Source organism: Antrostomus carolinensis, unplaced genomic scaffold (genome assembly GCF_000700745.2).
Source record: "Antrostomus carolinensis isolate BGI_N321 unplaced genomic scaffold, ASM70074v2 scaffold21600, whole genome shotgun sequence".
Classification (NCBI taxonomy): Eukaryota; Metazoa; Chordata; class Aves; order Caprimulgiformes; family Caprimulgidae; genus Antrostomus; species Antrostomus carolinensis.
The window spans coordinates 4,288-28,842 of NW_010289375.1; the positions used below are offsets into that span (position 1 = coordinate 4,288).

General features: G+C 40.3%; 1 protein-coding gene across 1 annotated transcript in view; it reads left to right on the forward strand.

The window, feature by feature from the left end:
• RTF1 (RTF1 homolog, Paf1/RNA polymerase II complex component) overlaps window positions 1-24,555 on the forward strand; it is a 26,434-nt gene extending 1,879 nt beyond the window's left edge. The window contains exons 2-17 of the mRNA XM_010170272.1: window positions 7,221-7,368; window positions 8,902-9,106; window positions 11,238-11,352; window positions 12,941-13,052; window positions 13,883-14,018; window positions 14,620-14,797; window positions 15,731-15,813; window positions 17,008-17,095; window positions 17,183-17,290; window positions 17,881-17,958; window positions 19,169-19,290; window positions 19,670-19,727; window positions 20,301-20,378; window positions 21,440-21,535; window positions 21,828-21,939; window positions 23,744-24,555. Coding sequence (XP_010168574.1) covers window positions 7,287-7,368; window positions 8,902-9,106; window positions 11,238-11,352; window positions 12,941-13,052; window positions 13,883-14,018; window positions 14,620-14,797; window positions 15,731-15,813; window positions 17,008-17,095; window positions 17,183-17,290; window positions 17,881-17,958; window positions 19,169-19,290; window positions 19,670-19,727; window positions 20,301-20,378; window positions 21,440-21,535; window positions 21,828-21,939; window positions 23,744-23,850 — 1,758 coding nt within the window. The 5' untranslated portion in view covers window positions 7,221-7,286 and the 3' untranslated portion in view covers window positions 23,851-24,555. The remainder of the gene's footprint in view (window positions 1-7,220; window positions 7,369-8,901; window positions 9,107-11,237; window positions 11,353-12,940; window positions 13,053-13,882; window positions 14,019-14,619; window positions 14,798-15,730; window positions 15,814-17,007; window positions 17,096-17,182; window positions 17,291-17,880; window positions 17,959-19,168; window positions 19,291-19,669; window positions 19,728-20,300; window positions 20,379-21,439; window positions 21,536-21,827; window positions 21,940-23,743) is intronic.

The following is a 24,555-nucleotide window of genomic DNA, read 5'->3' on the forward strand; positions in this document are numbered from 1 at the left end:
CTGAACAACTGTGGTTGTAATCAGTGTTCTTATGGTTGGTCTGAAGTTTGCTTAATCTTGGGGGTTAGGAGAGGTGATCTAAAAGTTGAAATTGTCTTACTGGACTTCCTACAAGGTGAGGACCTTGAGGCAAAAGCATGAAAATGTGCTTAGTCGTACCCATTTACTTCCATGCAGGTTGAGTAGCGTGGGCATCCTTTGTGGTTCCTGGCAAGCACTAAACGTTCCAGGATTGTTGCTATGTTGCGTGTACAGGAAAGGAGCCTAAATCTCTACTTCAGAGGCTAATGCTGCGTTCTGCATGTTTAAAAGGGAGGGAAGTTTGTGGGGCTAGGGGAGAGAGAGTGCAGTTTGGAATTACAGAATAACAGCACGTACAAATCGTGCCACATTTATATAAATGGTGCCCAAGGGGTTTCAGTAGATCTTGAATATTATATTTTGTGTGTCTCAGTGAGAATGTGCTTCTGTGAAAGCTCCTGGCCGCATCAGGTGTTCATGGTGCAGATGCTGGGTTCTGTGACACTTTAAGGGTCCCCCTGTGGTCTTAATCAAATTATTTAGCCAAAAGACTGAAGGTGAGTTTCAGGCAATGAAGTAGGAGGGATGCTCTGAAGCATCTTCTAGTCAGCCTGTGGAACATGCATGTCTGAGCTGACGAGGAACTGTTGTTCAGAGAACTGATGAATAGCAGTGACTGCAGGGCTTTGCAATAAGAACTACTGCCTTCACAAAGAGATACACTAAGACAGATGCAGATGTAGAGGCAGACAGTTCCTTTATCTGTGAAGCAACCTGTGGCTGTGACTACTCCAGAGCTCACCATCCCAAACTGCTGTTAGCCTGCTGCAAGTAACCAGTTTGGTGTTAGCCAGTTTACTCTTGGGGCTACTGTGCTAGAGGTATATGTGTCCACAGGGTACCCGCATTGCTTGTTGAAGACATTGTGTGGATGGTGTTCCTTAGTTACAGTAGGTTAATTCTGGGTTCTTGGTCTTCCTTTTATCTTGGCATCGTTGCTTGTAGTAAGAGAGTTCTTCCTGTTGCATGGTGAACCTGAGATGACTTCTGCCACAACTTCACTGACATCAGTGGAGATTAGACAGAAAGCCACAATGCTGTAGGAGCTCCTGCTTGTTTCTATTGAAAGGTTTGTTGTTACCAATACTGATGTAAGTCTGTGCATCCTTCTATGCACGTTCTAGTGTTGTGAGGGGTTTGGTTGTGCCTTGTAACAGCACAAGGGTGTTGTGCTGTTAGGGTGATAGCAGAAGATGATTCCAAGACAAGAAAAGTTGTAACACGAGTGCTTGGTACTAGTCTGGAGTCTAGTGAGGAATATCTGTTCGTGCCTTTATTTGCTAATATGCCAATTCAGTAGGAAATGGCATAGCTAAAGATCCTGTCAAGAGCTCTGGGATGGAGGAGGAGGTGAGCAGCGATTGTGCAGCCAGGGAGGAAATCGGTCTCAAATAACAGTTGTCCTAGGAGGCTTCATGCCCCTATTATGGGGAAAGGGCTTGAAAGTTTGGATCTACACGATTTAGAGCACTCCAGTAAACCACAGACTGGCAGAAAACTGCACTTGCTTGTTCTGTTTTGGGAATGTCTTTTGTGGATTTGTGGAGATTATGATGCTAAATGTCTTCCTTCCCTGTGTGTTTTTATTTCGTAATATTTCTTAATTAGACCTTCCAGATTAGAGTGGGTTATCCAGTCCTGTGAGGCCTTTGCCATACATTTTTTCAAGCTTAGGGCTTTTGAAACGGGCTATGCTTTAATCTTATACACAGCCCTATAGTCTGTGTGCTTTGTAACTTTGACTTTTCCTGGGAATTTTGTTTGGCTGTTGATGGCTGCAGTAGTAAAGCTTTCCTTAAGGAAGAGAGATGCTGTTACTTCCCCCACCCCAGACAAAGTGCAAGTGCAAACCTGAATAGCACAGGCTCATTGATTGTATGGAGGCTAGATGTCCAAAGGAGGAATGTGAACCAGCTGTGGGCAAAATAAGTATAAAATTTGGTCTCCAAGTAGCTTCCTTAAATTGCAAACTATCATGGGGATAACTTCTGGGGACTTGATTTACGTGGTATGAAAGTCTGCAGGAGCTCTGAAGTGGAGCAGGTTGCTCCAGAAATAGACTTGTGGAGGTATTGGAATTGAATATGTGGTTTGTTTGTTTGTTTGTTTGTGGGGTTTTTTTGTTGTTGTTGTTGTTGTTTGGGTTTTTTTTTCACTGAATGAACTTTTCATTTGTGCCCAGGGAACAGTTTTTGGTGAGAACAATCCAGTCATAAGGCACTGTCTAATATCTAGAGAAGTCATTAAGCCTTTTTTAGTCCAGATGATGCTTGCTGGCTGGTGATACTAAAGCCATGCAAGGCTCTCATTGACCAAGTGTTTTATGGCTGTTTCCATCTCCAGCTGTTTCTCCCAGGCTTCCGCAATGAAACGTTGTGGGTTATCACAGCCAGAAGCATCCCCAGGTTGGTTTTGATCATGGAAGGTGCTTCTTCATTGGCATTTGGTATCTACTGTCTTGACGTTGTCACTTAGCAGTTCTTGCCATTTTTCAACACATGGACCCCTCAAAATACTTCTAGAGCAAATGTTGACTTGCAGCTTAAACTGCATTTGAACCTACTATAGAAAGACTTTTTTTTTCTTCATAGTTACCCATAATTATCTTTCTGTGAGCTGCTCTGAGCAGTACTTGGACAATAAGGGTGGATCAGGTGTCTGGTGATATTTTGGCCCATTAGACCTTCTTTCAGCCAGTTCCTGGCAAAGCCTCTTGAAGGTGTTTCCTTCAGAAGGTGTTTCCTTTATTTGCTTATCTCCTTTCCATTTTGGTATTGACACCTCGGATCTCCTTTTTGTGTCTATAATGATCCTTTTAAGTTTTCAAACTGCTGGGCTGTTGTCATTGTGAAGGTGTTTGAGGCCACTGAATGACAGGTGCAAAATGCAAGAAAAGTAACAAGGGCTTTTTATATACTGTTTAATTTTAACAGTAGTGGTAGAGAGCGCTTTTCTCCTTGTAGCTCTTGAAGTGCTGTCTCCAGAGTCCTCCCAGCTCTGAGGAACACTGGAGACAATAAATGCTGTCTTATCTTCATATCTGTGCTGCCTGCTGTTGTCTTCAGACAGGCTGAAACTGCAGTTTGATGACTTGCCTGGGGGACTGCCTTTTGTTTTCCCTGGATGAATGGAGGAGAAGGGATGAAAGTTTGGAAGCTGGGCTAATGTTCTGTACCTTAGTGCTCTTAAGCTGTCAGGTTCTCAGGGCCTGTGAGTTTATCTGCCCTAGGAAAGGAACACATTGGTAAGGGACCTGTTTTGCTTTGATGCTGTGGCTTGTATTTTGTCTTTAGCTCATAAAAGCCATATCCAGGAGGGAAGGATATGGCAAGGACAGGCTGGTAACCTTGGCTGTGAATCTCTGTTCAGTTTAATGTTTAAAAAAAGAAATAAATTTTTAAAAAGGCAGGGAGGGGAGAATACCTGTTTGCAAAATAAAATCTCAGTGGATAATGCATTTAGGTACTGTGTGAATAGAATAAAATAGTGACTCTCTGAGCAGCAGGGGTTAGACAATTCTACTGCATTCTGTACGCTCAGAGCTCTCTTTTTTTTTTTCCTCCTCGATCTGATTTCATCTCCCTAGTGAAAATATGTTCCAGCTTTGCTGAACTATAAATGATTTTCTTCAATCATTTTCTGTAGCTGCTTTTGTAGAAGCTGACTTCTAAATCTGGCTGATTTCTAATGTGGGTTTTTTTGTTATTGGCAGTCCGTTTTGAGTACTGTGGCTTAACTTGGACTTCTTGGGGGAAATACGCAAGCTATTAGCACTGTGAACCTTTGAAGCAAGAGGAAAAATTGAAATGCTCTTCTGGCTTCTTCCCATGAATGAAGGTTAAAGCTCTTTTGTTTGATAGTACTACACAAGAAGCAGAAAGCCATGTTGCAGCACACTTCTGCCTGGGTTTATTAACTTGCTGTGCCTGGAACTGCGGAGCGTTCCAGATGGTGGCCGAGGAGGCAGCGGTGAGCAGAGGGGCTGTTTAGAGGAGGTGTTGTACTCGTGGAAAGCATGTGAGAAGTTTTGACTGGCTCTGCCTGTCTGGGACATGGAAGAGGTAACCTGGAGAAGCTGCAACAGAGGGCAGATTTTGGAAAATGTGGTTGTTGTTTGCTGTTTGCGATGCATGGAGGTAAGGGAAACAGACACATGCTTCTGACTATAACTATGTGTGCATTCTCACTTTAAGTTATGTGCAACCATGTTGTTACCTTTCTGATCTGCACTGGAGTATGAGGGAGGGGCTCAAGACTCTGGTTTGGACTGCAGGTTGCCATGTGGCTCATGGCTTTCCAGTATTGCCTTCCCCACCTCCCACCCCTGACCTTCTACGTCTGTTATGTCTTCCTCTGCTGTAAGAAGAAACTTGATGTTAGTTCTGAACAATACAGAGTGGTCATTTGGTGGCCAAACGACATCTGATGGTCCCTGAGCCTGCAGAACAATCTGTGAGCCTAAAAGAGCCTGGCACTGACTACACCCTGGTTTTGATGATTTCTTTGTCCTTCAGGCTTGCTTCAACCCTTGTGTTGTCCTGTAGTGGTACCAGGAATGACCAGGCATTCCATCAGAGACTGGAGGAGCTGAATTACCCCTAAAGCACCTGAGTTGGATGAGGAAGAATTTGGTTTTGTGATAGCACTGAAACTGGGAGGTGACAGACAGTTATTTTGACTTAAAAGTTGTAGAGGTCACATGTGTAAACAAAAGCAAGATGAAGTGTAAGCTCAAGGATGAAGTAAAGATCAAAGCAAAATTTTCTAGATTACGGCAGATTTTTTTTTTAATGACTTTTTTTTTTTGTTCTAGAAGTTGTCACACAGTGTTCTCTTCAATTTCATTTTCCTGGACCCTGGTTCTGTCCACAGTTCTGCTTGTGAGTCAAAGGCTGAGAACAGTGATTTGTAAGGAATGTATCTACAGCTATTAAACATCTTATTAACAACTGAAGTCCCACTGGTTTTATCTGATCTTAACTTCTTTCATCTCAGCATGACCTCTCAAGGTCTTGCTATAACTGTGGTGTATGCTGTGGCCTTCTCTGTGCTTCTTTCTGCCTTGCTATACAGCGTGCTGACACGAGGTGTAATTCAGTGTTAGAACACTGAAAAGAAGCAGCAGAGCTCTGGGAAGGAGGCAGCTCTGCTGCTCCCTGCTAAATGCTGTTTCACTTCCTCACTGGTATGCTGGCAGTAAGTGAGCTCTTGAACAAAGAGCAAAAAATGCCCTTTTCTCTAATACTTAGGAGATAATTCCTTAACATTGAGGTTTGTGCAGATTCAGGCAGAGATTTACGATTTACATGAGTGTAGTTAACCAGGAATATTATTAGGCAGCAGAATTGTAACACTGAACAAGTAAAACTTTAATGTGGAAGCCAACAAAAACTTGAGTGCAAGCTCAGGCTGATAGAAAGTCAGATGCTTTCTGTGCAGTTTCTCACTTACCCCATGGACCATAACAGACTGCACAGGGCATGGATTGCAACCAAGGGCTCACCACTGGGTAGCTGTACTTCTGCCTCGGAAAAGAAAACTCCTGCCTGGCCTTTGACAGACACTTTGGAATGCACAGCGATGCTTAACAAAGATGACGAGTCTGTACCTTCCATATTGCCACCTTATTACACACCTTACTCTCACGAGGTGTGAGAGTAATCAAAGCCTAGGAAATTCTGTGTATTAGTAGATCAGGTAGTAGCTTCTGACTACTGGGTTGAGTTTCATTTAGAGTATTTGGACACCAGAGTTCTCTGAAGATGGTGCCTAATCAGGCAGAAGTAGTCATCCCATTTGACTGAATGATTACTGCCCTCAGTGATGGACTTGATTCATGCCCCAGGAAGGGGTGGGTGGATGAGCGGCCTCAAGTTTGTGTGCACCTGAGGTCAAATCTAAAGATTTTTAATTTATTTTTATTTTTATTTTCAGTTAGAGTAGTTTTGAACACAAGATCTCAGTTATGCAGAAGAATATTGGTCATTTGAGTTAGGAATATACTTTTTTAGTAGACTGCATGCTTGAACGGATGGTGATAGGCATGAAAGATGAGAGAAATATACAGGTATGAAGAGAATAACAGTCTCTCTCTCTCTCTCTCTCTCTCTCTCTGTATATATATATTTGGAAATAAACTGTCTTATCCCTGAAGGTCTTGTGCCTGGAGAATTTCTAGGAGAGGTAGTGAAGTACAAAATATTGTGAAGCTTTAAAATAATACTTAGGCAATCCTTGTCGGTTCTGTTCTGTGGCTTTACCTGGGTGGATGGGACAAGGTGAAAATTCTAGTAAGAAATCACACTGTAATGTCAATACTAGCTCTTCTCCTGGGACTTTGGGATTTAAAGTTGTTACCTGTGTGTATGTGGTGGTGTAAGTCCTGTACTTGGAAAGTTCAGTCTAAGTTAATTGAGGATATGAAGTTAAGAGAAAATTAAAATTGAACTTGACATTTGATTCTTTTTTTTTTTCTTACTTCTGTGATTCTGATTTGATTCCAACTTGTGTACATAGATGCAGGAAGTGGCACTACTGTCCGTGAGCAAGTGAACTAATTGGTTTGTTGCATAAAAATGCAGGTGCTGTGTTCTCCTGGTAAAACTGAGGGTTTGGAAAGACTGTCGTGTCTAATTGGTGTGTCTTCATGAAATCTAAACTCTGCTCTTGAATAGACCAGATTTAGAAATATATCTGTTACTTCTTCTGTTTAATGGTAGTAAACTGAATCTAATCTTTACAGTTGTAGTTGGACAATTATTTAAAATTATTTTCCTAAGAAAACACCTCTTTTCTCCTGGTGGATAGTGCAGACTGAAGTCTTCTTTTTTTTTTTTTTTTTTTTAAAAAAAAAAAGGTTGGCCCCCCCTGTTGTGTCTTTCCCCCACAAAAAAATTTTTTTTTTTTTTTTTTTTTTAAGAAAAAACCCAAAACAACCACACAACACTCCCCAACCCCCAAAAACCTTGTAAAATGTTTTCATTTTGTAAGTTTCCTATTTTTTTTTTTCCTGCTATGATTGACTTTTTGCTGCCAGGTATTGGACTGTTTCTCAGTTGTCTTTACTCCAGTGTTTTAGAGGAGGGAGAAAACAGTGTTGTTCATGCCTCATGATCCCTTTCTTGGTTCTTTCCTTGCAGTGGACTGTTGGAGGTTCTAAAAACAAAAAAAAGGGAAAAGCTGGTAAGGCAGAGAAGAAAGGAGCCATGAAGAAACAGATGAATAAAGCTGCCTCTTCAGGCAGCTCGGATAAAGACAGCTCAGCTGAGAGCTCAGCACCTGAAGAGGGTAAGATAACACATGTGCACCTACTCACAGAGTCATTCCAAGCATACCTTTGTGCACACTGAAGAGTAATGTTAAATGGTGATGTTAAAGACAACCTTCAAAGAGTTTCTTTTGTGTTACTGGTAGTCTGGATGACTCTTAAAACTTGCTGTGGCTTGAAGTGCATCTAATTCTGTACAGCATTGCTGTTACAAGTGCAACACTAAATACTGTTTGAACTGAAGAATGTATGATGTGTTTCATTACTTGACTTTCTCCTAGAAAATCATTTTCTTCCTTCTAGCATGTCCCATCTGTAGTGTGGGTAGCACTTTATTTTATTCCTATTGATGTATTTTCCCTTCCCAGACTTCGTGTGATGACAAAGGGAGAGGCGCATCGTGTTGCATGATGCGAATAGGAAATTAATCTTGCATGCATTTGCTCTGAATTGGAGCTCTTGCACGTTCATACTGATATGGAAGAAAAAAAAAATCATTACTATAACTGGCAGCATTTTTTTACATGAATATGTACATTCAAATATGAATATTTTACACTGAATCTGTTCCAATGCTGGGCAAACTTCCTGTGTTCTTTCTTCATCGTGCCTGTGAAGGTCTGCAGGTGGTTAGTTGCCATTTTTTGTTGATACTAAAAAAACCCACAAAATTAAGAAAGAATATGAAGTATACTACAGTTCTAAGTATATTAAGCACAGTGGAGACAGACAAAGCATGAAGTGACTGAACCTGTATATATCAGTGCAGACAAATCAAAAGTTTTTCATGGTATAAGCTTGCAAAGCTGGAATTTTCCAGAAATACTGAGACCTGAATTAAAGTGTAAGAAAGAATCCTGACGTCTGCTTTTGTGATTTGGTGCAATGTGGTCGATTAGGTGAGATAATCACAGCACTTGGAGTTGGATCAAGTTTAAAGGTGGTGTTACCCAATATTATTGGGGACTCAGCTGTTCCCTAAGCCCATGTGTACTGGGAAGGCTTGTTGCAGTCATGGAACTAGCATCACGGCCTTGACAGTCCTGAGGGTACTGTGTTTCAACTTTATCTTGTGATGCAGCAATTCACAGTGTTGCAGTCTCCAAATGATGAATTTTGGTTCTCCAGGTTGCTGTAATGAGGAGTGTTGGTGGTGGTTAATAATGGCATTTGAGTTGTGCACACATGCTTCCTAAGTGGTGGATGTACAAGCAAGTTCTCAGGGACACAAGCATATAGGCATAGAAATCTAACCATAAGACCATAACACACTAACCAAAAGGCCTCCTAAAATTTGCTTTTTCTGCTAAGGATTTTTACTTATAACCCAATTTGTGTTCACATGTTGTACCACTCATTTTATCATTTTTTTAGTATGCATATCTTACAGTAAAAAGTATTTCCTCCTGGGTTTAGCTTTTGTGATATGTATGCCTTTTGTATAGTGGGTGAGGAGTGTAAAGTTCATTTTTGCTGTCCTTTGCTAACATGCCACAGTGAAGTGGTTGGGCTTTGCCCCAGCTGAATCTTACTGCCTTGTATTTTTGTTTTAGGAGAAGTCTCCGACTCAGAAAGCAACAGCTCCTCATCAAGCTCAGATTCAGATTCTTCATCTGAAGATGAGGAATTCCATGATGGCTATGGAGAAGATCTGATGGGAGATGAAGAAGACCGAGCTCGACTGGAACAAATGACAGAAAAGGAGAGAGAGCAGGAGCTGTTTAACCGGATAGAGAAGAGAGAAGTGCTAAAGAGAAGGTGAGTTTTATCTGTTGATATTTGGTAGCAAATTCATACAGGCTGTGTGGAGAGCATGCTGACTGTGCTTTCATAGGTCCAGGCATTCAGTGCTATAAAGTGAATTAATTAAGCTTCATTGTAGATTTCTTTTTTCTTGCATAAACTGTCCTTGTAGCTAGTTGAGAAGCCCTCAGCAGGACTCTGCTTGTTCTTGTAGAAGTCAGTTTCTGAAGGTTTCCCAGCTGTTGAATACACATGGTTCTGTCAGCTACCATTGTAGCCATCTTACTGCTTCGCTCACTGGATGCCAGACAGTCAGGACTGCTTTCTCTTCTGTCTTTTTCATATTAGCTGTCACATGCTGATACTTTGGAAAAAGGCAAACAAAGTGTAAGGTGTATATGAGCTTCTGGAATTTTCAGAAAACCACAGTGAAGCACAGAGCAGTGTTAGTGTTCCTCTGTGTGGGTGTGAAGCTGGTTGGGGCCCTAAGAGAAGAGAGTGATATAAGGAGGAGTGGTGTTGGATATGTAATTTTCAAGGGATCATTTGTGGATTTCTACCTTAGATGTTGTGATTTTGTTTGTTTGTTATTGTAACACTGTCCTGTCAGGCAGCTTCCTTGTAGTAAAGGTATTTTTCTTCTCCTGTCTAACAGAAAAGATTTGGAATGTATGGGGCAAACTTTCTCCAGTTTATTCCCTCTTCAGTGACCTCTCTTTTCTCACTTGCTGAGAAGTTTCTCTAGAGGACTGACATCTGTTAAGTAAATCATGTCAATACGAGCTGCTGTCAGACTGTCCAAGCCATAGAGCACTGCCTGTCTCTGGCTTTAATATTACTTTCAATGTCTTCTCTAGTTTGCTGCTCTTCTCAAAGGGATCAAAATGAGTGAAAAATTTGATTTAGATTAGGTAGAAGGTCACCATGTTTTTTAATTTCATTAATTGTTCCATGCTACCTGAATGTCTTTCTTTTAGAATGAATGCTGGAGAATACTTGATAAGAACAAGGGAAACAATCTAAGCTTGAGTTACTGATTTAATCTTAAACGAGTTTGTCCTGTTCAGTGTAGAGGGGTTGGCAGGTAGAACTAAGGGGATAGTGATGGGGGGTAGTTATTTAACTTCATGGTAAGTTGAATCTTTCAAAGTGCTGTCTAGCTCTTTGTACGGACGCTGTGCTGTGAGTTCATTGGGATTACAGCAGACACTGCATGGGATACAGTGCCTGTGCCCTCTGTGTTACACCTCATGTTAAAGGCATAAAGGGCAATGAACTCATCTGGCACTTCAGTTTCTTGCCTACAAAATCCAGATGTAAAGGACTGAAGAAGAATTAACTGTGTAATATGTGTGTGGGTAACAGATTTTGAATTTCAGTTATTGGAAGTTTTTATTGGTTATTGGAAATTTTTATTTTTATTTTTGAATTTTATTTTACTTCACTAAAGCAATGGCCAGTCCTTGGTTCAGTGGGATCTCAGTCACAGGGCAGTTCCAGAGAAATCACTACTCTTCTGAATACAGTGCCTGAAAATAAAATTCAGGGTGACATATTTTGTGAAGGAAATGGAAATTCCTAAAGTGGACTGCAGAAACTGCCTGAGTCTGACTGGACTGTAGCTGCTGAAGGAGGACTCACCGTGACTTCTTTGCAGTCATTCTTATGTAGGCCAGCGCTAGTAGAAAGGTGGAGGTTAAGCATGAAAAAGTTAGCATGATAGTGGCTTTAAACAACCAAGTTTTTAGCTGTTGAGATTCATGTGATGTGAAATAGCCAATTGTTTTTTGAGTTGGAGGCAGCATGCAGTGGTCACTAAGTGCAGGTAAGGATGAAGGTGGAGTAAGGACAGATTTCTGGGGAGTAGCCATTACCACGTGGTCTCCTCAGCCCTTTGGGTTAGCTGTTTGTAAGCCTGCACTTTCCATGCTCAGCTTTTCTTCACCTTTTTTTTCCTTGGAGAAAGGAGGGAATGGGAATGTGCGACAGGATAGCGTTAGAGGGTTATCTGTCTGGGGTAAGCAGTGGAAGTGTTCCTTACAGCCTGCTGACAAGTTAAGCTGAGATGGCATCTGAGTGGTACTTTGCTCACTCAGGGAGAGAGCATTCTTTCATACGTTCTTTTTGTTTCAATGTCTGCTACTAGATTTGAAATCAAGAAGAAACTAAAAACGGCGAAAAAGAAAGAAAAGAAAGAGAAAAAGAAAAAGCAAGAAGAGGAGCAGGAGAAGAAAAAACTCACACAGATTCAGGAATCCCAGGTAGGAAATGAAACTGTCCTTAGTAACACACCCTTTTCCCTTGGCAGTAGGAGATAGGATGCTGCCTCTCTTTGCCTGTAATGTTTTCCCTTAATGTCAAACAGTGTGGTAAGGAGGTCAGAATTTAGCTCATTTATATGCTCAAGGTATCTTTAGCCTTTCCAGTTAGTTTTTTTAAAAAAATAACATATTTGGCTTGCTGAGGGGTGCACTGATAACTCCTTTTAGTGAAAAATGCAAAGTTGCAGCTGTATCTAGAGTTGCTGTGATAGTCTTCCCACGTGAGAACAGGAAAGCAACCTTTTGCAGTTCCTTTAGCCAAACTTCTGTCACTCAGTCTGAAACGTGACATATGCAGTCTTTCTTGCAAGTGAAAGTTTGAGAGAGCAGGCCAGAAACTGCTCAGCTGTTGTCTTCATTATTTTGCATGTACATAGAGTGGAAAGAATGCTTAGTTTCTACTGGTAGGGATGTGAAGGAAAAGCTTGAATGCTAAGAGGAACAGAAGTGATTCTACAGTTCTTCCACCTCCAGCAGAAAGAGGGAGGATAATACCAGGTTTTGGAGTGAGGCCTCTAACTGAGCTGTGGTTCCAAATGGCTGAATTGGCTGTAGTTTCAAATGGTTGAGACCTTGCCCTGAACTATTTATAGAATCTGTGCAGATAGGCTCCCAAATAGGATGAGATTCATCTTGCCTAACTTCTAGTTGATTGTTTGCACTTGTTGTCTCTTCTGTCTTTGTGCAGTGAAGAAGGGCACATCCAGCTGCCAATTCACTCTGTGTTATTTTCTAGTGAAACAGATGTTTAACACTTAAATTCAGATGAGTTTTCCATTAGGTACATGTTACATGGAGTGAATCTCAACTCCATATATGTATATGTGTGTATATACTTACATAATACATAATGTGTGCACTCATATATATATGTATGTATAAAGATCTTATGCAGAGTTCTTTTACAGTGCCTTCCAGAAGTTACTTCAACTTACTTTAGATGACTTTTTCTTATGCTTATTATAGAAGCTGCTTTCTGTGCCACCTGCTATTCCAGATAGACCTGTTAGAAATGGAAAATATTAGTAGACTTAACAACATTTAAGATTTGGATCTATATTGCAGACTTTACATGCAACTTTATTTCTGCTTTAAGTATTTTTTAGCAAAACTTTTCAAGTGCCTTGTTTTGGCCTTGCAGAAGGAGAAGCAAATGAGAAGAATAATCATCCAGTTTTTCCTCATTGCTTGTTTGTTGCAGAGTTAACTTCCATTTTATTTCTCTAGTCCTTTTTTAACTTTAAGGAGGGGTTTTAAGACTAAAACTTGATGGCAGAAATGTTGAAGTGTAAATATAATATGTTCATTATTTTTTTATATGAAATAGAAACAAGAAACATGCTTCAGGTTGATTTCTTTCTCCCTAGACTCTGTAAAAATTAACTTGAAAAAAAACTGATTTCAAAATGCAGTTTGTCAGTAGTTTCTGTTTGAAAAGTTTTCAAAGTGTACAACCCGTCTTTGTTTTAATGCATTTCAATGTGTGGATTGCACTTGGTGTTGAGGGACTTTCTGTGCATGGTTTTAGGTCACGTCACATAACAAAGAGCGGCGATCAAAGCGAGATGAGAAGCTAGACAAGAAATCTCAGGCAATGGAGGAACTAAAAGCAGAAAGAGAGAAAAGGAAGAACAGAACAGGTATGAAAGCACGTTGCTGTTGATACAGTTTTTGAGTTATTATTACAACTTTTAGTAAGTGCTACTTCCTGTTTCCAATCAATGCAACAATCCTACCTACACCTTGGAGTGAATGAATTCCGTGTCTGTTTTCCTTGGTCTGTTGCCCAACATGACCACCTAGGGTATTTGGCACCACTGATGCTGTATTCCTCCTGCTGCCCCTCCCCAGAATGTTCTGAAAACAAAGCAAACTTTCATCCCAGTCCATCGAATGGCACTTAGTAATGTTGAGTTCATGTATTTGAACTGGTCACTTAGATTCTGTGATTTAATCTCTGAACCATCCAAACTGTATTTATTGTACTTGTGCTACCTTGTCTACATTTGCTTGTTTCTTCAGTGGCACATCATCTTGTCTGCCTTGCCACAGACTTTTGATGCAACCCTTTTTCTTGCTCTACTGGATTTTATTGTGCTTCTCTCCGAACATGAGATTTTTTTTTTTCTTCCCTTGCAAAATAACAATGAGTTATCTCATCATAGTAGTTTTACCTTGTGTGTCCAGTTGTTATGGCCATCTTATATGCAGTCAAGTTGAGAGACTCGAGATAAGTACAATTGAGATTTAAGATGCTTTTAAATACTTGAAATACTGATTTCTCTCTTTGAATATTTGCAATGGAGTGCTTAGCTTACCAGTGGGTTTGAACATGTGGCACTTGTATCTGGTGTAAAATCAACAGCTATCTGCCTCTTATTTTAAAACAATTAGGTTTCAACTCTAAAAGGAAACTTTCATTAAAAATTTACAGCTTCTTTTTCCTTGTTCTCTCTCCTCCTTCCCCCAGCTGAATTGCTTGCAAAAAAACAGCCATTAAAAACTAGTGAAGTATACTCTGATGATGAAGAGGAGGAGGAGGATGATAAGTCTAGTGAGAAAAGTGATCGTTCATCCAGATCCTCATCCTCTGATGAAGAGGAAGAGTAAGTAGTAAACACTGCACTATGATTACTTGTAAGTGTGTGTTGAAAACTGGAGATCCCCTTTATGTCGACACATGCTGGTTTAGAGGTTTGTTTGGGGGCAGTTCAGTGTCTCTAAAGTGGTTTTGCCTCAGAGCATTCTTGAATTGCTCAGATTTGAGTCCTTCGCTTCTCTATCATGGTGCATGGAACTGATTTATCTTGGTTTGCAACTCCAGTTCCCTGCTGTTACCTTTTGCCCCATTTACACCGTTGTTTACAGATTTGTTGAGTCCTACAGATGAGCAGCTGCAGAACTCTGGCATATTATTGGGGCAGAGTGGTGGCTTATCTTAGAGCATTGCCTATCAACTGCCTTGGTGTGTGAGTCTGTCTGCTTTGTGGTAGCAGGGGCAGTGGGTAGCAGGTCTGGGACTTTGCATTAAGCCTTTCTCATGAATGCTAAATTCACGTATCTATGGTCAACTAGTGCATAATGAATAATTCCTCTGACTAATAATTTAAATGGTTAGCACTCATGCTGCATCTTGCACAGGACCCCCTTTTTGGTGACTGTCTCTTTACTTCTTTCCTTTGTTTCTTCTCACTTTTCTCAAATCAGGAAAGAAGAAATTCCCCCGAAGTCCCAGCCGGTGTCCTTGCCTGAAGAACTGAACCGAGTACGGTTATCGCGACACAAGCTGGAGCGCTGGTGTCATATGCCCTTCTTTGCCAAGACAGTCACTGGCTGCTTTGTCCGTATTGGCATTGGAAATCACAACAGCAAACCTGTCTATCGGGTGAGTTCTGTTCCAAGGGATTTAGTTCTTTTTATAGTGCTGCTATATTTGTAGCTTAGCAATTCTTAGGTACCTGTGATTGTTTGAGTGATTAACGTAAAAAGATTGCTTATAACCAGAAAATGTAATTGCTGGCAAAGAAGTACAGGAAACTGGTTCAAAAATAAATACATCTGTGGGACCAGCTAGGTGAAGAGATATATTTAGTGAGAGAGAGAGAGGGAGAGCACTAACAGAGCCTTTTCTTCCAGCTTTGGTTCATGCTGTCTTGTCTCATCACTTGTGTTGCAGACTAGAGTTCAGGACTCTGCTTTGACCAAGTAGGGATGAGTAACATTCACTCCTTATTTCTGGGAATGTTCCCAAGTAATTTCATGGTCTCGGTTCTTTTTTTACAAAGTGTTTTTAGTACATCAGTGTGCCTCAGAAGAGAAGGTGATTCAGAACACTCTTGTTTTTCTGTTTCACTGCTGTAACTGCACAATCATAGGATACAATAATATGCTCTAAAATGGCATTTAAAAAGTTCCCAGAGGATGTGAGCAGCACCAGTGTATTTCATTTGGGACATACATTAACTCAAACCAGCATTAATTAAAAAGGCAATGGAAAAAGTAGGAAAGCATACATCACTTGGTCAGGAAGGCTGAACTGAGAGGATAGAAAAACTGCATCAAGCATTCAGATGGTATAATTTGTCAACTCAAAGGTGATGCACGAAGCAACTGATTCAGTACCTGATAATGTACACTGAAGAGTCTTGCTTTCCTTGATCTAGTTAGAATTGTTAGATTGAGGTTTTTGATCTCTAGTGTAAAGGCTTAAATATGCCTGATACATTCCAGGAACACAAAAAAAAAACCCCTCTTGCATCTTATGAGATTTTACCTTAAGAGGTAAAATACCTCTTATGTATTTTACTCTGTGATGCAGGTTGCTGAGATAACTGGAGTGGTAGAGACCGCAAAGGTTTACCAGCTTGGTGGTACCCGGACAAACAAAGGACTACAGTTGCGGTAAGATACCGAAGTAATCCTCACCAGTTTGTGAATCAGTGTCCTTTTCATAGGTTCTGTGTGTGGTTTAGAGATGAGAGCTAAAAAGCAGACTGGGCCTTGCCATGCTGCTAACTGCTAGAATGTTGGGGTTGGGTTCGTTTGGGTTTTTTCCCCCTTGGGCATAATGGAAATTATAAAACAAAATCTCATGCAGGGCCTTGTGATTGTGTTGACGTCTGAGCAATTCATTTGTGTTAGTAACCCCCAATTGTTTGTATATGCCTCTTGAGCTTTGCAATACTCTTTTATATCTTTTCTCCACTGTTGTTATAATCAGATGTTAGAAATATGTATCACTTAAAGACTTACATGATTAGGTCTGGCATATAAGTTACAACATAAAATGGTACTTTGGAGGGAAGAAGCTGAACATAGCATTGGATTTCTCAGTTGTTCTTAAAGCCCTTATAAGGATCATGAGGTGAAGATTTAACAGTTACAATACAAAACACCCTAGTGAGATAAGGACAAGAAGACATTAACCATTTGGAAGAAACAGGAGGGCATGTGGAGAATGCCTGTGGGTGCAAGTGTCGAGTAAAAAAAAAAAGTCTTCTCTGAATCCATTGTGACATTCAGTAACTCCTTAGGCTACCTCAGGAGAGATCTTCATGCTTTGAGTGAAATTTACACCATGGCAACCAATTTTATTCTTTGTTAGTGACAGTGCAGCAGTTTAGCTGGTAGTGCTCCACAGAAAACACTGAGGGATTTCTGGCTTTGGCTGGCCAACAAATGAAAAATTAGATAGGAGCTGGCTCCAGCATTGTATAATTTAGTACTTCTTAAAGGTTACTTCTACTACTCCAAACATGAAGGAACTTTGTGTTGCCAAAAGTCATGCTTTGGGTCACCAGATAGAGTATGTAAGGTTTAGGTGTGAGAGGGCTGTTTCTGTTTTGTCCTGAGGGTTTTACTGCCACAACCGAGTGACTGTGTCCTGCAGACTCGCTGTCTACTATTCCTTTGCATTACTACTAATAGATGATGTAGGCTCCTGAATTGTGACTGACCTGGATGAAGTTAGGAATAGATAACGAGCCACAAGAGTAGCCTTAAGTGTCTGGTTTTGGTCTTCTTGAATCATTTTACACCTTTAGATCACAGCTCTGTACCTTCAGAGAGGGATGTTGTTACACTTTCTTGTTGCAGGCACGGCAGCGATTCACGTGTGTTTCGTTTGGAGTTTGTCTCAAATCAGGAATTTACTGAAAGTGAGTTTATGAAGTGGAAGGAAGCGGTAAGTTTGCCAGATTAGTTTCTTTTTAGCAGCCTTCTGCCAAGGATATTTTAAGTGGAAAGTAACCTCTTTGTCTCTTGTGTTTAGATGTTCTCTGCTGGGATGCAGCTACCCACACTAGACGAGATAAACAAGAAGGAAGTGTCCATCAAAGAAGCCCTCAACTACAAGTTTAATGACCAGGACATTGAGGAGGTAAACAGTGTGTTGTGTTGAGGCTGTGTCAGTGCTTAAAGGTGACAGGAACTCACAGAGTAGAGCACTAGCTGTTACAAAGCAAAATGATCATGGTATTTGTTTCCTAAGAAGAAAATAAAAAGCTCAAAATGAAGTTGCATAACTGGATAGAGTAGCTTGATGATCCAGCTGTTGTTTGGTGCTCACTCCTGCTTTACTTCATCCCTCGTGCCTTGTTAGCTCCTCTTGAACTTGTGTTGCAGAGCTCTGAACTCCTGACTTGAGTATGGCATCTTAGTTCTCAAGTCCTGAAAAGCTAACGGCATCGTGATAGATGCATTTATCATGGTTTCTGCAGTTTAATAATTGCTTAATACTGACCAAATATGACTAGCATCAGATTTTTGTAGGTCGTAAGTGAGGGGAATGGAGCTGTAACTCATTACCAAGTCACAAATTAAAAAATGCAGCAGAGACAGAGCATGTGTAAAATTCTGTGGCAGTAAGTACATTTCTTAGGTGATATTGATCTGTTGCTTCTAGTGTCCGAGTATTGAAATAGACATTTCATATTTGCATATTCTTGCTGTTTCCTCTGCATCTTACAGATTGTGAAAGAGAAGGAAAGGTTCAGAAAAGCACCTCCAAATTATGCTATGAAGAAAACTCAGCTGTTAAAGGAGAAGGTGAGACATGAGATGATGCTTGCAAGCTTAATGCAGTCTTTGATTCTGAAGAACTGGCCCTTATCTGGATGATAGCAGTAGTCAGCAGTAGACTTTAGCTGTGTAGCTAAAAGGTGGATCTCAGGGTTTATTGCTGGGTTCAGAACACTTAGAACCCACTTAGAGCTATTGCATTCTTTTTCTAAGGACAATTGCCAGCAAATATAGCTGTCTCTTTTTGTGTCCTTTAAACAAGTAGGTTTCTAAAGCAGAACAGCTTAATGCTATTTTTCTTTTTCTCTTTCTCTCTCTCTCTCTCTCTCTAATAACATTTGAAAGTTTATTTCCTCTACTTTTAAAATAGGAAAAATAGAAGTTGTGTTAAATTGTCTTTTACTCAGGGGTGACTGAATTGTCACTTTACAGCCAGTAATTTGTATCGGAAAGAACATGTTGCTGAAAGATTTCCCTGCCACTGAACTGGTTTACACGTAGACCTCCTGGAACAAATAGACCTAACAGTACTGAAAAGCCAAAGCCAAGAAGTCCAAATAAACAAGCAGTCTTAAGCATCTCTGAAGATAGACACAACACGTTCTGTTTGTTTTTATTTGTGCGGTCCTTTTCCAAGACATTTGTGCTTGATATACAGTCAAAATCTTTATACAGTAGTAATCTCTAATTCTACTTTCTTTGGCTTAACTGTATTGTTTGGTCAGCATTTTACTGTGTGAGAATGTGCAAATTGTTAGTTTTCCATCGCACAAGAGTGCAATTGCTTTTTATTGTCACCAGGTGGCAAAATAAGCTGCTGTTGTTGATCTGGTGGTGTGGTAGGGGACTCTCCAACTCCCTGAAATAAGTGGCAGCTGACAGTTGCACAAATAATCATTCTTTCCTTGAGCTGGTAAATAGTCATATTAAATTTTAATCAAACCTGTAACTTAAATCATCTGACTGACTTGCCCTCCTCATGTTGGGACTAGTGTTCCTACATCTTCCTTAATTTAAGGGGTTTCAAAGGTTTTCAGAGTTCTTCAGAGTAAGAAGTCCTGCTTTGCCTTGAGCTATAAGGATAATTTAGCTCTTTGTTTTATTCTTACCATGCAGAGTAGAATATTTGCAACTGGAATAGGGTTAGCTGGCTGATCTATGGGTCTATCTATCCCTCATTTCTGTGACTAGCTCTGTGGTAGAGAGTAGTGCCTAATGAGTTACTGTTTGGTTGAAGGCTATGGCTGAGGACTTGGGGGACCAAGATAAGGCAAAACAGATTCAAGATCAGCTTAATGAACTTGAAGAGAGAGCAGAGGCCCTGGATCGCCAACGAACGAAAAACATTTCTGCAATCAGGTAAGAGGCAGAATTGGGAATTTTCTTTCTTAAATAGTAGCAATCAAAATACACAGAGAAGAGAAAGCAGTGCAACAGTGCATTAACTGCAAGATTTTGTCTCTTCTTCCCTGTACAAGATATTGATGAAATGTGTATAGTGATAACTGTTAGTGTTTGCCTGTCTTCGCTTCCTTGTATCTGTCATTCAGTTAAAACTGTCGGGAAAGTAAACTCCCTTCCACACACCCCACGTAGCAGTTGTGTTGCAATAAGAGTAATTTGTGATCAGGATGAAGCTGCAAAAATGCTGTCAGCTGTTTTTTGTTGTATAGGGATTGATAAATGACTGTCACTTTCTTTTTCTTCCCCCCCACCCTCTGTTTTTGCCTTTCTGCAGTTACATCAACCAGAGAAATAGAGAGTGGAATATCGTTGAGTCTGAGAAGGCTCTTGTGGTAAATAGTACTGAATTAATACTTTTGTACCAGTAGAGATGAAATGTTGTAAAGGGGGATAATTGCATGGTGAAGTTATTAAATTTTTTTAATATTCTATAAAATCTTTCCTATTGGCAAATGACATGATTTTAAAGCAGATTGCTTTATCCTTTTGATCAACTCAATTATCATCAGATTACTAACTGTAATAGTGACTTAGTGCATTTTGTATGGGAAGGAAATCAGAAAGGAGACTTCAGAGAATAAAATAGTAAAGGAAATATTCAGTTCTCTGGAGTAACAGTTGTATTAAGGAAAAGTTAAGCTTGTTAACAAATGGTCAAGTCTTAACTATCCTGAGAGCTGTGCACCTATTTTCCCTATTATATTCAATAAGGACAGTTTTGTCCTGTGAAGCATAGGACTGTGGGTGTGTCAAAATATTTCTAATCTGTAATGCTGCTGGTGGTTTTCCTCTGATCTTGATATTATATATAGCTGATGAATACTTGCGTGGGCAGGGTGCTGTGGGAGGATTTACAAGGGTGCAAGTAGCTAACTCTGCAAAACCATGTGTTTTTTCTTCTTCAGGCTGAAAGTCACAGCATGAAAAACCAACAAATGGACCCCTTTACTAGGCGGCAGTGCAAGCCCACAATAGTGTCTAATGTGAGTGGAATACTTAAGTTCAATTGAGGCAATTTGCAGAGAAACAGAAACCATTGTAGTGCAGCAAGTAGGAAGGAAAACGTTGTTTGTATTCATTCCCAACTGTGCCATATGCTATTAATGGTCTGGATGCCAGGCTGAGATATAGTTGAGTGAGATCCTGGTCTCACTATCCAAAAAGAAGGAAAAAGCAATTTTTTAAAAAAATTTTTTTTTTAATGCAAAGTGTGAAGGACATAAGTGATGTGGGTATGTGCAGGGAGAAGCAACTGCGGTTTGGACTTCTGTAGTGAGTGCTTTTATGTAGAATTGCTCATATTTAGTTAGCTCTGGGAAGACAGTTTGCTTTAGGTGTGAGTTTCAATTAGTTGAAACTTTCCTGAAAGATCTGTGAAAGGAGAGAGGAGACCAGACATTTTGGGCCTGTGATGGATAAAGTAGTTTAACACAAACTTCCCCTGTGATACTGCGGCAAAACCTGCTCCTGCAGTCCCCAGCTATGTCAGTGTCTCATCAGTCTCCCTAAACTGGCAAGGGAGTGGAAAAGGAATTTTATTGCAGGGCTTGAATTAAATAATTATTCTGAAATAATTCTTTATTAGAACATAATCATAACTGAATAGCTTTATTGTGGTAGACAACTATTATGTAAAGAAAATAGTCTTCTAAAGATTTCTTCTGTCTCATAGAGTGTTTGAGCCAGAACTGTAAGCTGAAAGCAAATACATCTAACAATAGTGTTAAGAGTGGTCACAGCAGCAAACCACATCAACAGGAAATTTATTTCTCATTTTCTCAAAGACAGACTTTCTGAAGGATAACTTTTAGCTTGTTACTGTCAAATGCATTACACAAGTATCAGGATTATTTCAGTTGTCTCTGAGATCCTGAAGATTGGGCTGACTGATCTACAGCCTCTTACAGTTTTAGATTCATGGATATGAGCGCTATTTTAATAAAATGGTGGTATAGTTTTTGCCAATTTAAATACAGTGGATTGTTTTCTTTTCTTTTTTTTTTTTTTCTTTTTTTTCTCTTTTTTTTACTTTTTCCCTCTGCAGTCCAGAGATCCTGCTGTCCAAGCTGCCATCCTTGCCCAGCTAAATGCAAAATATGGGTCTGGTGTATTACCAGATGCTCCAAAGGACATGAGTAAGGCAAGTTTCCATTTCTGTCTCTGTAATGTTCCTCCCACTGTGTGACAGTTTTGCTCTAGAAGCTTATGACTAACAGAGATGTGCATGCTTCTGTTCTAGAAATAGGTATCCTGTAGAGCATTATCATAGAAAAGAAACAGCTTTTTCTTTCTTGGGGAAAGAAAATCAGGTTTATCTAGCAGTATGGAAGCTAAACTAAGTATGTTTATGACAGAATTGGGGAAAAAGCTTTTTTATCTCTGTTTATCTGGACAGCTAAGGGTTGGAGACTTATCTGTATTTTTTATTTCAGGGTCAAGGGAAGGATAAAGATGTGAACTCTAAATCAGCCAGTGACCTCTCAGAAGATCTTTTCAAAGTGCATGACTTTGATGTAAAGATTGATCTTCAGGTTCCCAGTTCAGGTATGTGTTCCAGCTGGATTTGGGAATGTGATTGTCCAACTCATTGTGGTAGAGCTCACTTCTTCCAGAATAGTTATTTCAAAATCATTGGTGGACTTTTGAAAGTGGGAGCAATGACTTCATGTTTGTCATCTTGGCAAATATTTTGAATTGAGGAGGAGGGGATGTGTGCTAGTGACATCCATTGAGAAAATAAGAACAACTGTATTGTGTTAGACTAAAAGCCTGTATCCTGCTCCAACTGAAAAGGACGTAATGGGTGTTTTCTGATGTACTCTTCCAGTCTACAGTATCTATCAGCATAATCTTTGGGGAACAGATGAGAGTGTTATATTTAATAAGCCTTGATAATATTTAATAAACCTTCATTAATTTGTCTAATCACTTTTGAGGACAGATAAGCTTTGGGTGTCTGTAAGGTCCTGTTCCATAATCTGTGTACATGCTATGTGGATAAAGTATTTTTATTTGATTTTGAACTTGCTGTTTTACCAAGTTGCTGCTGGTATTGGAGCAAAATTTTAGGAGAACCAAAACAGTGTGCAGGGAGTGAAGGCAGGCTTATAGTCACAAACTATGCTGACCCTTCCCCTTTGCCATCTTGATATGGAGAGCCTGAGATGTGTGGCACGAACAGTTTAATGTCGTAGAATCATTTAGGTTGGAAAGACCCCTTAAGATCATTGAGCCCAACCATTAACCTAACACCACCAAGTCCACCACTAAACCATGTCCCTATATGCCTCATCTAGGTCTCTTTTAAATGCTTCCAGGGATGGTGACTCATCCACTTCCCTGGGCATCCTGTTTCAATGCCTCATAACCCTTTCAATTAAGAAATTTTTCCTAATATCCAATCTAAGCCTCCCCTGGCGCAACTTGAGGCCATTTCCTCTCACCCTATCAAGCTGTTTTCCAGTGGAGGGAAAGCATGGGAGTATACCAGTGCAATTTGACTCAACAAGGCTTATTTTTTCTTGCATTACTAGAAGAATTAGAGCTGAAGTTTCCTGGAGAACAACAATTTAGGAAGTACTGTAAGAATGCACAAAAATTGAAAACCTTGTCAAGAAGGGAAGGTAGGGGAGGTTGTCTTTCCAAACTAGGTCAAGATTGGAACTGTGGACATAAGACTACAGAATGAGATAGGATGCCAAGAACAGGAAGCTTCCTGAAGCAGATAGTGAGAGTTATGAACTTCGGAGAGTTAGCAAGCAGATGAGGGTTAGGCATTAAAGGACACTGAAACCGGGAAGGAAGGAAAAATGAAGAAAGGAGGAGAAGGATGAGAGACACACAATATAGGTAGAGGTTTATGTATGGCTGGTTTTGTTTTTTTCCTCAGACAGAACACCATTTTGCTTTGTGCAGTCTTCTTCAATAGAAGAACCTGGGGTTTGGTTAAAATGTCTGTTGTAGACACGGATAGGAAGTTTGACTTCTGTCCACTTATTGTCTCTTTGTGCTTGCTATTCTCATGGGATAATGGTTTATCAAAGATCCCAGAACTGAGCCTGAAGGCTCTGTTTGTATTGTGATTTCAGTGTGCTACGGAGTAGTTTTCTTAAGAAATGAAAGTGTACTTATCAGCAGGCAGCTGGGTTAACAAACAGTCAAAATTGCACGGGCTTCATCTGTGAAGATAAGCTACCAGATACTGCCTGTGTTATTAACTGAAGTTCTAACCTGATGTATGCTAGAGAAGCCAAACGTGATCTTGTGGTGAAGTTGTCAGCCAAAGCAACAAGTAAAAATCTATAGTTGTCATGTATTTTGGTCCTTACTCTTTTCTTATCCCCAACAGAATCTAAGGCACTGGCCATCACCTCCAAGGCTCCACCAGCAAAAGATGGTGCCCCTCGGCGATCATTGAACTTGGAGGACTACAAAAAGAGGCGGGGGCTTATTTGAGCATGCCCACTCTGCTGCTTCTGATCCTGCATGCTCCATGACGATGTCCTACCTTTTCTTCCTCCCTTTTCAGTTCTCCCCTCTGGGTTGGAGCAGCAATGGAGCTGGGAAGAGACTCTTTAAAACTGCCAGTCATCTGTAACATAAACCATTCAACTATTTACTGTATAGACCTCCCTTCTTGCCCTTTCTTCCTGCCCCCCTCACAAATGTGGATCTGTGCTATTTGGGGTTTTCCCATTTCTTTTAGTTTGAGTTTTGTTTTTATTTTGTCGATGCAGCTCGTTGGTCCACTCTGTGTTCAGTATTAGCCTGAGGTCTGGATTTCCATAGGAATCTCTTGGTGGTCGCAGAATCAGCACTTGGTGATCTCCCCTTACATGCCACCACAGGCACGGTGAATAAACGTTGGCGCAAGACCTTTGTGGCTGGAAGGTCATCTGCACTTTCTTCCTCCTCTTCTTCCTCCTTCATCCTAGCTTTGGAGAAGGGAATCTTCAAAAACTGGCTTAGGTTCAAAGTGTAAATTTTTTTGGGAGGGTTGTGTGACTTTTTTTCAGGTGTTTTTTATCATTTTTAAGCTGCAGTACTATTTGTATCCGTCTGTCACAGTTCTTTACGGCTGTTTTGAATTTCTACCAGCTGTACTTGAGCATCTGAAATTGCAAGAAAGAAACTCATTAAATGTGATTCTTCTTACTAAAA